The sequence below is a fragment of the Oryctolagus cuniculus genome, chromosome 13, assembly GCF_051225735.1.
Source record: "Oryctolagus cuniculus isolate XC-2025 breed Fujian yellow rabbit chromosome 13, ASM5122573v1, whole genome shotgun sequence".
Classification (NCBI taxonomy): domain Eukaryota; kingdom Metazoa; phylum Chordata; class Mammalia; order Lagomorpha; family Leporidae; genus Oryctolagus; species Oryctolagus cuniculus.
The window spans coordinates 446,107-459,428 of NC_142879.1; the positions used below are offsets into that span (position 1 = coordinate 446,107).

Here is a 13,322-nt window from a genome sequence, read left to right on the forward strand (position 1 = left end):
ACTTGTGGACCTGACCAGTGAAACAGCATTCACTGTGACTCAGCCCAGACAATGTCGGGTTGCAGACTGATGGGGCAGGGCTGGCTGCGCTTACAGTCAGCTTCCTGTCCCCACAGCACGTGCCAGACCCTGACCCTGTTTCTCTGTCCAGAGGCTGAGGTCTTCCTGCTGCCTTCTTCCCCAGTACCACACACATGCCTGGCTTCGTGAGGCCCGTGGTTCCCTGAGCTGTGTGCCTGTCATGGTTAGGGTTTGCTGGGAAGTGGCATCTTTGGCCTCTGTGTCTGCCCCTCCTGAGGTCTGGGCAGGGCCCTCCTGGGTGCAGGGCCTGGGACTTGTCCTGGAAGGCCCTCCCTGGGTGCCCATTTCCCCTGTCCCAGTTGCCACCTGCTCTTCCTCAGCAGGGGTAGATTTCTGCTGCTTCTCTCCTTGGGGCCCTGCCTCCCGCACGTGTTAACCTCTTCACTGCCGTCTAGGCTCAACCTGACGGGTTCATTGGGCACAGAGGTGAGCAGGGCAGGGCCTCCCTTTGAGGCCAGATCTGGTGGGGGCGGTGCAGATCCCCTGGGGTGTGTGAGGTGGACAGAGAGCAGGGCGGGGCTCTCCCCTCTCCTTTCTCCTCCATGGATCCCACTGCCCTGCTTCTAGCAGGGGGAGAGGGAGCCGGGGGTGTGACTGCTCTGGGACATTTGCGTGCTGGGGGTGGGATGCAGCGGGCAGCCCTGTGTGTCAGGTGAGGGCTGTGCTGCCTGCCCACCCATGCGGAGGAAGAAGGGGGAATTCCAGGTCTGGGAGAGCACAGACTTCAGGCCACCTGGGCCTGGGAGGCGCTGGGAGCAGGCAGAGGGGCCGGGGCCACACTGGGTGACGGGAGTGGCTGCCTCCTGGGTACCCTGCGGCCAGGGCCTCACTTTGCCTCTGCTCTCTTCCCTGGTGAGCTCTCCCGTCCCTGTGGTTTCTTCGTCCTGCTGTGTCTGCACCTGTGCACTTCTGTCCCAGCCACTCTGCCACCACCTGTCTCCTCCGCTGTTGGGTCTCCCTTGGTGCCTCGTGACTTTGTTTCTCTGTCTCTCCCTGCTCCGTATCCTGCAGCCCTCATGATAGGAGTGTCTTGTGGGTCTGGGCCTGGAGGCAGAGCCCTTGTTTCCAGTGGGGCTGACAGCCCTGTATCTGTGAGGAGCTGGAGGTGCCCGGCACAGGGCCCTGCTTTCCTGCAGTTCTCCAGGACACTGTCCCTTGTAGTAGAAGTGTACGGGATGGCCGGCACCGTGGCTCAATAGGCTAATCCTCCACCTGTGGCGCCAGCACACCGGGTTCTAGTCCCGGTCAGGGTGCCGGACTCTGTCCCGGTTGCCCCTCTTCCAGGCCAGCCCTCTGCTATGGCCCGGGAGTGCAGTGGAGGATGGCCCAAGTCCTTGGGCCCTGCACCCACATGGGAAACCAGGAGAAGCACCTGGCTCCTGGCTTCAGATCAGCACGGTGTGCTGGCCACAGCGTGCCAGCCACGGCAGCCATTGGAGGGTGAACCAACGGTAAAAGGAAGACCTTTCTGTCTCTCTCTCTGTCTCACTGTCTACTCTGCCTGTCAAAAAAAAAAAAAATTAAAAAAAAAAAAAAGAAACACAACAACACATCAATTGGGGCCGGTGCTGTGGCTCTGCGGTTAATGCCCTGGCCTGAAGCGCCTGCATCCCATGTGGGCACTGGTTCCAATCCCGGATGCTCTGCTTCTGATCCAGCCCCCTGCTATGGCCTGGAAAGGCAGTGGAAGATGGCCCAAGTCCTTGGGCCCCTGCACCCCTGTGGGAGGCCCAGAGGAAGCTCCTGGCTTTGGTCTGGCCTCTCCTCTCTCTGTGTAACTCTGACTTTCAAATACATAAATCTTAAAAAAAAAAAAAAAAAAAAAAAGAAGTGTACGGGGCCAATGTCCAGCCCACACGGGTCTGCTGGGGGCTTCTGGGGCTTCTGCTAGGGTGCAGGGGAGAGAGCTTGGTGGAGAGGGCCCCCTGAGGTCTCCTGCAGGATCTGAGGCACGGCCCCACCCTCTCAGTCTCTGTGGCTCTTCCTCGTGGCACGTGGCAGCCTGGTTTGCGCCGGGCCTGGTGTTCTGCCCAGGGGTTGTTCCTCCCTTTGCACAAGCAGACTGAAAATGGCAGGTTGCTCACCGGTTTCCCAGGAGGGTCACACACAGCCACGTGTTGGCTGTGCTGGGCCATTCTAGGCATGAGTATGGTTTGGGGTGTCTGGGGGTCTGAGGTGAGGCATTCTTTTCCCATCCCACCACGGGCTGGGGACTAGGGGTGGCCTGAGCTTGGCCTCTTTGCTTCACTTTCACTGTTTCTGCTGTGGTTTTCGGCTCTGTCCTCCACGCCCCTTGCTCTTCTAGTTTCTCCTTCCTCCCAGAAGCGATGCCACCCGCTCCCTAGTTTCTTCCTCAGCCTAGGTCGGAGGCTCTGCCCCTGAAGCCTGCTCCGTGGTGGGGCCTGCAGGACCAGGCAAGGCGTGAGAGGCCCTAGCCGAGCCGGGCTCCGCTCTCAGGAATCTGGTTGTCCAAGGGCCCTCTGCTGGAAGGCGCTCCTCGAGGAGGAGCAGCTTTGCCACCGCTCCCCCCACCCCACCCCCACCCGCCGCGGTGACCGTCCAGCGGCGCAGCACCTCTGCGGGCTGTTCCTTAGCACTTGCCTCTGGGTGACGCCCTGGCCTGGGGAGTCCCCGCCTGCTCCCTGCCTGCGGCCCTCGCTCATGGCTGTGCCTGTGCCCAGAGCCGCAGACAGAACCCTGCATGTGGCTGTCTCTCGGTGCCACGCCCTGTCTGCTAAACACCACAAGTTTCCTCAGTGCTTCACTTGGGAGAGCCCCCCACCCCCCCAACAGAGACTCAGACCATCCTCGCCTCCCTCCGGCTATGGAAAGCCGGTCTTCGGGGTGACTCCCCGCATGGACACTGCGCTGCTGAGACTGGTCCCAGGAAACGAGGCTCTCGGAGAGGGGGCAAAAGTAGCGAATTTCAGGTTGATGTTGACAGCTGCGTGAGGGGCCGTGTCTGCCGTGGCCGTCACACGCAGTCTTGGCTGTGGCGCCCTGTTTTGTAGCCGAGGGAGGGGAGCGGCTTTGCTGTCCCCCAGGTCTCTGCCTGGGTCTAGGGTCTTTCACAGGCACACTTGCACACCTCGTGTCCAGGGACCCGAGAGCTGAAGTGCCCGCCAGGCAAGGTGCCTGGTGCGCGGCCTGCAGTCGGGCTCTCGTGGGTTTTGGTTTTCCATGTGCATTTCTGTGTGGCCAAGGCAGGAGGGCACCACTGCCTCCTGACGAGACGACCTGCGTGGTCTGCACGTGAAGGGTGTGCGAGGGAAGACAAGGAACCCAGTCCCCGTCAGCCACGGACGTGCGCGTCCTGGAGCTGCTCCCGAGCTGTGGGCTCAGTGGGTTGGTGGTTTGTGCAACGCTGACATGTCCAGGTGTGGGTGGGTGAGTTGCTGCTGGGCTATGTTGATTGAAGAAATCTCCTGAAGGAGAAAGGAAACAAGGCATCTAAGAACATTTTGAAATGAGAAATGGGAGGGGCCTGCCGGGTTGGGGGGAGGGTAGAGGGAACAGATGGGCAGAGGCTGGGGCCTGGTGTTAGGAGGGCAGCTTGCTGCTGGACGGAAGGTTGGTTTTCCCTGTGTGCAAAGTGAAGCCCAGATGGCCAAATGTAACCCCGCTTGGAACCACTGTCGGCTCACCTGGAGTCAGCCGCGTGTCCTGGTGGACCCTGCTGCAGCCTTGCTCCCCGGGATGGGAGAGTGCTGCAGACCTTGCTAACCATGCCCCTCTGTGTCCATCCACAGCATCCTGGCCACGGCGGGGACCCACTTCAACACGCACGTGGACCTGAGGACCCTGCGCGCCGTGCGTGTTCTGCGGCCCTTGAAGCTGGTGTCCGGCATCCCCAGTGAGCATGGGCCGAGGGCTTCCGGATGTGCCCGTGGTGGACTAGGGCTCCTGCAGGAGGCTGGGGTGGCAGTGGGCACGCAGCAGTCCAGCCCAGCACTGGACTCTCAAAGTCAGCCTTCCTGTCAGATCTAAGCGATAGTGGGAGATCCTCATGTGAAATGCATAAAATAAGATGATAGAGAGTCACAGGCATGTTTTGTCCCCTCACTCAGAAAGAACCTACAGCATTTTAGCACATGTTTTATTCATTTTTCCCTGTGCCCGTCGACAGCGTTGAATCACTGTGTATATGCAGTTTTGTGTCCTGCAATAAGCACATTGTTTCTGACCTTGGAAATGCGGGTGTGTGTCATTGATTTAGACACTTTTGTGTTGCTGGGCAACATAAAACATGGGTTATCGCCAGTGCTTTCCAGCTCTAGTGGACCTGCCGCAGAAGCCTCTCTGCACGTCCTCTCAGGCCAGGGTCCTAGAAGCACAGTGCTGGGGTCAAAGGCCATGTTTTCTGTCCCCAAAAGCCTGGATGGGGATTGGGTGGCGGCAGAATGCAGGGTCGGTGCTCTGCCTTTCCCCTAGGGTGTGAAGCAGGGCTCTAGTAGAGGCGTCCAGAGGCAGTACAGGCTGAGACCGGGGCTGGGGCATGTGGGGTGTGTGGGGGGCATGTGGGCATCTGTGGCTTGACTGGTGCTCCTGGTGGGCACTCTTTACTCCCAGTGCCTGTGCTTTGCCCTGAGCTGCCTCTTTGTGGGCACCAACAACCTCTGCCCCTCCCCCAGGCCTGCAGAGAGCACTCAGGTCCATCATGAAGGCCGTGGTGCCCCTGGTGGGCACTGATGCTCTGTCCCTCCCCTCCCCCAGGCCTGCAGAGGGCACTCAGGTCCATCATAAAGGCCAGGCTGCCCCTGGTGGACACTGGTACTCTGTCCTTCCCCTCCCCCAGGCCTGCAGAGGGCGCTCAGGTCCATCATGAAGGCTGGGCTGCCCCTAGTGGGCACTGGTACTCTGTCCTTCCCCACCCTCAGGCCTGCAGATCATACTCAAGTCCATCATGAAGGCCGGGCTGCCCCTGGTGGGCACTGATGCTCTGTCCCTCCCCTCCCCCAGGCTTGCAGAGGGCGCTCAGGTCCATCATAAAGGCCAGGCTGCCCCTGGTGGGCACTGGTACTCTGTCCTTCCCCTCCCCCAGGCCTGCAGAGGGCGCTCAGGTCCATCATGAGGGCCAGGCTGCCCCTAGTGGGCACTGGTACTCTGTCCTTCCCCACCCTCAGGCCTGCAGATCATACTCAAGTCCATCATGAAGGCCGGGCTGCCCCTGGTGGGCACTGATGCTCTGTCTCTCCCTTCACAGGCCTGCAGATCGTGCTCAAGTCCATCATGAAGGCCATGGTGCCCCTGCTGCAGATCGGCCTCCTGCTCTTCTTCGCCATCCTCATGTTTGCCATCATCGGCCTCGAGTTCTACAGCGGGAAGCTGCACCGTGCTTGTTTTGTGAACAATTCAGGTCGGCCTCCTCTCCCTCCCCACACCCTTCCTCGGTCCTCTGGGTCATGTGGAGGTGTCCATTCCTGCCCTGGCATTAGGATCACACCCAGCCTGCGGTCAGCATCCACACTGGACAGATTTTTTCAAAGCAAGCAGCCCACTAGGTGTGCGGTTGGGTGATTTCCGGAGCAGGTTAGAGGGCCATCAGGATGTTGTGTCAGCACCCACAGGCCACTGAGACTGGGACCCCAGAAGCAGACACAGGGCCCCACAGATGGGAGACCTTGCTCTCCACATGACCCACGTGCTGGAATTGAGGGCACGCAGTGCTCACGTGGAAAGTGGCCTGGGGGCTGCCTGGTCGAGGGGACCTTGTTTGTGGTCTCTAAGCTGAGCCGAGGGCCCAGGGAGGAGAAGCTGGGCAGGGGCTGTGAAGAAGGGGCTGTGCACTCCAGGCCGTTAGGAGAAGGGTCCCCACAGGATTCCTGCACCTCGGACTCATTTTTTGTTCAAGACCAGGAGTCTGTGATGAGAACAGGACTTAGAACTGCCAAAAACCTCCCCTCTACCCAGGGAGAGCCAGGGCTTATCCAGAGTCTAAATCAGAGTCAGTGAGATTCTGGCTCCAGCTGAGGGTCTTCCTGTGGACTGTGGGAGGGTGGAGGAGGGGGTGCAGAAGGCAGGTGGCCACGCCAGGAGCTCTGTGTTTCAGAAGAGACTGGAGGCCGTGGGGGAACAGTTGGCCAAGGAGCGAGGAATCCGGAGAGGGAGGCTCAAGCCTGCTCCATGGGGCAGTTGTGGCTTCCTGGGGTCATTTCCAGCATGGGAGACTCCATGTGGTCAGTCCCACCCTCCACATGTGCCTGCAGGTGTTCTGGAAGGATTTGACCCCCCTCACCCGTGTGGCGTGCAGGGCTGTCCGGCCGGTTACGAGTGTAAGGACTGGATCGGCCCCAACGACGGGATCACGCAGTTCGACAACATCCTCTTCGCGGTGCTCACCGTCTTCCAGTGCATCACCATGGAGGGCTGGACAACCGTGCTGTACAATGTGAGGGGCTGACGGTGCTCTGGGTGGGGCGTGGGTGTGGGGGGGGTCAGGGATGCAGCCTGTACTGCCCTCTGGCTGCATGGACAAGGGGAAGTGGCTGCCTGCACTGGTCAGATGAGCAGACCTGCCCAGTTTGATTGTCTAGGCTCAGAGCACTCTGCTGCTCCAAAACTGTGGGTTTCTTGGTTGCTGTCCTCAGCTGGAGAAGCTGCCACACAGTTCTCACCTGGCCACACGCTGGAGGCAGCCAGAGGAGCTGGGCTGCCCCCCTGACCAGTGAGGCAGGCACATCTGGGGTGAGGGCCAGTCACCGACAGTTGAGCCCCTCAGCTGGTCCTGTGACTGCTATGTCAGGTGTGGGAGGCTCGCTGGCAATGCCGGCTGAGCTTAGGGGGTCTGGGTGGCTGCTGAGCTGTGCATGCCCTGAGCCACACACCTGGCCCAGCAGACAGGCTCCAGCAGGTGCACAGACAAGGCTGTCCGAGCAGAACAGAAGCTGCACAGGTGGCTCTGAAGTCTCTTCCGTCTTACAGAGTCTGACTTCACAGGTTACCAAAGCAAGGCAGGAGAGGTGTGTCTGGGACGGCCACCCGTGCCAGGTAATGACTTCACAGGTTACCAAAGCAAGGCGGGAGAGGTGTGTCTGGGATGGCCACCCGTGCCAGGTAATGACTTCACAGGTTACCAAAGCAAGGCGGGAGAGGTGTGTCTGGGACGGCCACCCGTGCCAGGTAATGACTTCACAGGTTACCAAAGCAAGGCGGGAGAGGTGTGTCTGGGACGGCCACCCGTGCCGTGTAATGACTTCACAGGTTACCAAAGCAAGGCAGGAGAGGTGTGTCTGGGACGGCCACCCGTGCCGTGTAATGACTTCACAGGTTATCAGAGCAAAGCGGGAGAGGTGTGTCTGGGACGGCCACCGTGCCGTGTAATGACTTCACAGGTTATCAGAGCAAGGCGGGAGAGGTGTGTCTGGGACGGCCACCCGTGCCGTGTAATGACTTCACAGGTTATCAAAGCAAGGCGGGAGAGGTGTGTCTGGGACGGCCACCGTGCCAGGTAATGGCTCAGCCTGGACATGTTCCTCTTTCCTTCACGTCTTACCTGCAACTCTGTACAAGACTCACTGGCTGGGGCAGGGGTGCACATAAGGCCCACTGTGAAACGAGGTCTGGATGTTGTCAGGAGAGGAAGTACCAGGGCTCAGGAGAGACGTGGGCAAATGGTCATGCTTGCGGAGTAAGGGCTGTGCAAGGCTTGTCCTGGGGACCTTCCCCACAGCAGGGCCAGCGCAGGGCTGAGATGCTTTGCAGGAAAGCCGTGGCTGCCCTGGGATGTGAAGGAGCCCGGGGCTCAGCATGGCCACGGCCCCAGTGGGGTCTGGGTCCGCTCCAGCTGGGCACTGTAGGAAGGAGGGAGGCAGGCGGCAAGCGTGCCTGAACCTCGCCAGGCCCTGTTGCTCAGATTGGCCAGGCGCTGGCATCTGGGACTCACCAAAGCGGTGCTGTAAGTGGGCTGAGAGCCTGGAAGGAGAAGTGTGGAGTGTGAAGGTGCAGCCATGACGTGGGGCCTCTTCAGCCAGGATCAGGGGAGCCCCTGGTCGTTCCCGTGGTCATCTGCTGGCTCATGCGTCCACTCATTCAACACGGGGAAGCTCCGTGCCACAGCCTGCAGATGGTGACCTCATTCCCCTCTAGTTTTGCTCACTCAGGGAGCTGGGGAGCGAAGAGGGCACATTGCCCATCCTCTGAAGCCTTTGCCCGGCTGGCCACCTCCAGCCCGGCAGTCACCGAGCTTTCGTGTGCAGGGCCTCCTGCCTCCCTGATGGCTGGGCCCAGGGCTAAGGGCACTAGTGGGGCTGTCAAATCAGTTCCCAAGAGGCAGGCATGGCGAGCCCCTGGGCACTTCCAGGAGTCACCGGCAGGTGTGCTCACAATAGTGGGATTCAGAAGTGGAGGAACAAAAATGACGTCAGATTCCCTAGGAAGAGGGCAAAGCAGCAGAAGCCGGGCGTCGGTGGTGTAGGGTGTCCCGGGCAGGACTCGGGTGCAGGAGCTGGGCATCCCTGTGGGCGTAGGGGCTGTGGTGCTGGAGGGCAGGTTCAGGACTCTTCACACTGGTACTCATGGGCCCTGTTCACTCACGACCAACCATGCAACTTGGGAAGAAAAGGGGGTGGGGAGAAGTCAGAAAGCAGCCGTGAGGGAGTGAGCAGGTGCACCTGCCATCCTCAGTGTACCTGTGCCCAGAGGGTGTGAGCTTCGAATGGATCTGGGCTAAAAATTAGCATGTTCTTGTAGCCCCCGTTAACCATACCCCACCAGGTTTTTTTTCTTTCTTTCTATTCTAGCTTAGACTTTGTAATGGCAAAATTATACACATCTATACATGTGCACACTGGTTGCACACCACGGAATTAACCATGAATGAGTAGCTAACCTAGTGTTATAAATACAGGTGTTACAGACTGTCTATTTCTGCACGCAGAGAAATCACTCAGAGTGGTGCCTCTGCCACCATGATGTACTGGCAGCCACCAGCTCCCTATCTTCTCCCACCCCTTGTTCTGGGAAGGCCCCATGCCCCCGCGGCTGCCCTTCCTCACATGCAGCACTGGGGCCCAGGGAGACTGCCCCTGCAGCAGTGGTGTGGGCGTGTGGGGCAGTGGGGCTGCCTGACCCAAGCCAAGACCCACCAGGCTTGCTCGATGGGCACGCAGGCTCCGTCTGAGCTTTCCTTAGCCCCAGTGAACGCCTGTGTCCCTTGTCTGCTGGGCTCTTCCTGAATGCACTCGGTGCAGTGACTTCCTGTTGTCCTCAACTATAGGAGCCTTATCTGCATGTGGCTTTTGTCTGTATGCTTTTTTGTAAGAGGGTGTGTTGGGGGGGATGTCCCATTGTCAAGGCAGCCTGGAGCGGCCCAGCCTCGGATCGGATCGGGATCCACTGGGAGGGATTCTTGGCTCCCTCCCTGGCGGGAGGCACCCAGTCCCTGCTGAGCTCCCCGGGTCCTGTCTGCAGGTGCTCAGGTTTCTGCGGAGGCCCCCGGGTCCTGTCTGCAGGTGCTCAGGTTTCTGCGGAGGCCCCCGGGTCCTGTCCAGGCATGCAGGCAGGAAGAATGGGAAGCAGTCGCATCTGCCGGTGCTGACTCTGTCCCAGAGGCCCTCACCTGCAGGCTCTCACCTCTGCTGAGAACCTAACTCATTTATTTCTCCTGTACCTGATCAGTGCTGCTTCCCAGGACTGCAGCGCGTTCTTGCTGTGTCAGCCGCGCTCACTCAGCCAAGGCGCCTGAGGTTCCCGTGTTCGTCCCTAGTGCTGTTCATCTGGCTGCAGGCGGCTGCACAAGGGGCTCTCTCCCGACCCTGACATACTAACGGCTGCATTGAGTCTAACCTATAGATTACTGGGCCTCTTGTCCTGCTGTGGGTGCTCAAGTCCCTGTTGGGGTTCCTGGGTCTGCTGTTGGCACCCAGGTCCCTGGTGAGGTTCCCAACCCTGCTGTGGGCATCCAGGTCCCTGCTGAGATTCCAGGCCCTGTCTGTGGGCGCCCAGGTCCTTGGTGAGGTTCCAGGCCCTGTCTGTGAGCACCTGGGTCCCTACTAGGGTTCCAGGCCCTGTCTTGGGCACCCAGGTCCCTACTGGGGTTCCCAGGCCCTGTCTGTGGGCACCCAATTCACTGGTGAGGTTCCCAGGCCCTGTCTGTGGGCAGCCAGGTGCCTGCTGGGGTCCCAGGCCCTGTCTTGGGCACCCAGGTCCCTGCTGGGGTCCCAGGGCCTTTCTGCAGGTATCAAGTCTCTGCTCTCAGAGTCCATGTTTCCTATTTGTTTTTAGATCCTGGAGCTGTTTATCATCTCCTGGGCTGTGATAACCTCTGTGAGGGAAGTGCACGCAGGATAAATCATGAAAACAGGGCATTCCAGAGTGGTGGAGCTATGGAGAGAGGGTAGTGAAGGGGGATTTGGCTACAGTTTCACAGTGGGCCGTATGGTTACCTGCGGGGAGAGGATCCCTGGTGGCCAGTCAGGCAGAGGTCCTGAGATTGACACGTGCTGGGTCTGTCTGAGGACAGAGGAGAGGCCGCTTGGTTGGAGTGGGTCGGGTGCAGGATGAGCAGGCGGACGCTGGCCAGGAGAGGGGGCTGAGCCTGCGGATCTGTGGGCTGCGGTGGCGACTGAGATGGGGAGCACTGGGCAGGTTCCTCGGATGGGAGTTGACTCCAGCTGCTTTCTGAGAATGTGCTTCACAGGGCAGGCCCACAGCTGGGGATGGTGAAGAGGACAGTGCAGTGGTGTGAGTCAGAGCGCTGGCCACTGCAGGGGGAGGTGAGGGCTGACTTGTGGGGTGTGAGAGAGGACAGCCGGAGAGCAGCACCCGTTTAGCAAGTCAGGAGGCTGCAGACCAGGCAGGGCTGCGGGAGCCCCAGGGCAGTTTGGACTCCACACTCCAGGGAGCTGACTGCCATGTGCATGTGGCAGGAGCATCGGGGGGCCCGAGTGAGGGAGTGGGGTAGACGCCTGGCCGTGAAGCCGGGCGGGGAGCTCCTGGCCTGCAGATGCTGGTTAGGGTCCTGAGGTGCCCTTTCCAGGGGAGAGAGGGTTTCAGGGCTGAGTTCCGAGTTCCAGACATGGGGGAGACCACATTGTCAGCAGAGAAGGCTGAGAAACTACAGGAGGAGGAGGAAACCCAGGAAGGGTGGGGTCCCAGGTCCAGGTGAAGGGGTTGCTGTCGGGGGTGGAGTGGGGACGGGCACTGTGTGCTGTCGTGGCCTCTGCACTTAAAAACAAGGTTTGCTATAGGACTTTGTGGATGATTTATTGAAATTAATACAAATTATACCTGTAATGGCCAGGGCCAGGCCAGAAGGAATCTGGGAGCTTGGAACTCAGCCCAGATCTTCCAAGTAGTGGCAGGGGGCTGGGACTCAGACCCAGGCAGTGGGACAGGGGAGCAAGCATCTGCTCCCACGGGCTCTGGCTCACCTGTTCAGTGGTAGAAAGCCTCTTGTAAGCGTGGTTTGTGCTTTTGGTCCAGCGCTGCCAAGGGGCCAAGTAAGACGTGCCGAGAACGGACACGATGCTGGGAGTGCCTTCCGTGCAGTGGGAAGTTGGAACCAGTGAGGACAGACTCACAGTGGAGCTCTGTTGGAAAGGGGAGCAGAGACAATGAGGCAGGTGGAAGAAATGCCATTCCCATGCTGCTCAGTGAGTCACAGAGGCAGAAGTCCCCGGGGATGAAGGGCACAGGGCACAGTCAGGACATGGCCGAGGTGCCACAGCCTCCCGGGCCCTCGACTGCTCCCAGCTCCAGGTCTCTGACCCTTGAATGCTCCCAGCTTCCAGTCTCCCAGTCCTCGTGTGCTCCCAGCCCCAGGTCTCCCCGGCCCTCGACTGCTCCCAGCTCCAGGTCGCCCAGGCTCTGGATTGTAGCAAACTCCCTCCCCAGGAGAGGGGTGAGTTGAACAAGTGCACAGTGCTAGGTGGTCTACCTTACACCTCTGAGAGTTCACTCTAATTTTTTTCTTCTAAAACTAATTCATGTGTTTGAGAGAAAGACAAAGTTTCCATCTGCTAGTTCACTACCCAAAGGCCATACTAGCCAGGGCTGGGAACCTAAGCCAGGTTTCCCACATAGGTAGTGAACCAGCTGACCCAAGTACTTTAGCTGTCACCTGCTGCCTCCCAGAGTTGGAATTAGCAGGAAGTTGGATTGGAAGCAAAGCCAAAACCTGAATCCAGGTCCTGTGATATAAATGCAGAGCTCTTTAAAAAAAATTTTAAGAGATTTATTTACTTATTTAAAAGAGTCAGAGAGGGGAAGAGACAGAGGGGACAGGGGAGAGAGAGAATATCTTCCATTTGCTGGTTTACTCCCCAGATGGCTGCAAAGGCTAGCAGTGGGCAAGGCCAAAGCCAGGAGCCAGTAACTTCTTTTGGGTCTCCCATGTGGGTGGCATGGGCCCAAATACTTTGGCCATTGTCCTCTGCTTTTCCTAGGCCTTTGGCATGGAGGTGGATCGGAATTATAGCAGCTGGGAGGTAAATCGGCACCCAATGGGATGCCAATGTCACAGGCATTAGCTTTACCTGCTACGCTACAAGGCCAGCCTCCAGAGCTCTTTATCTCTTTGATTGATTGATTTAAAAGAGAGCTTCCATCTGCTAGTTCTCTCCTCAAATGGCTACAGTGACCCAGGCTAGGCTAGCCGAAGCCAGGACCCAGGAGACTTTCAGGTCTCCCACATGGATGCAGGGGTCCAACGACTTGGATCTTCTTCCACTGCTTTCCCAGGCCATTAGCAGGGAGCTGGATTGGAAATGGAACAGCTGGGAATTGAACCGGTGCCAGCGCTGCAGGCTGTGGCACCTCACTTCCCCCCCAATACCACCTTGGGTCCCCACTGTCCACAAGAGGGAATGAATCCCTACCTCGTGGGGAGGTAAAGTCCTGGGCTCGTCCCAAGAAGCAGATTTGATGTCTGCCTAGGGAGTGTGGTTTTGATTGGGAGGGATGGTGTGGCACAGTGGCGAGGACACCTGCCACCAGCTTGGCCCCTTGCCCTGGGGGACAGGTCTGTGAGGACCCCTCGTCTCCCTGACACCTGACTTCAGAGTGGCCGGGAGGTCTGGGCAGCTCACTTAGCCCTGGTGCCTGGTCCTGCTCTGCAAGAGAGGGTTGCAAGCGAGGGGCGTGAGTGGGGGAGTGCGCTCAGCCCTGGTGCAGGCTGGCATGTGGCACTGTGTGGCCCTCGTCTGAGGACAGCGATTGGCCTCCTCTGAGCCATTGCTCCTCCCAGGCAGCCCTGCCCCTGGCGTCTGCCAGTCTTGCTCTCCTGCCTTCCCCCTGCATCTTCG

General features: G+C 59.3%; 1 protein-coding gene across 13 annotated transcripts in view; it reads left to right on the forward strand.

Moving 5' to 3' along the window:
• The window catches only part of CACNA1E (calcium voltage-gated channel subunit alpha1 E), a 385,669-nt gene that overhangs the window by 224,245 nt on the left and 148,102 nt on the right, over positions 1–13,322 (forward strand). For all 13 annotated transcript variants that reach the window (XR_016218780.1, XM_089311234.1, XM_089311233.1 and 10 more), the window contains 3 exon segments: positions 3,831–3,934; positions 5,285–5,437; positions 6,288–6,469. Coding sequence is in view for 12 of the 13 variants with exons in the window: in XM_089311234.1 (XP_089167360.1) it covers positions 3,831–3,934; positions 5,285–5,437; positions 6,288–6,469 (439 nt within the window). In the remaining variant the exon portion in view is untranslated.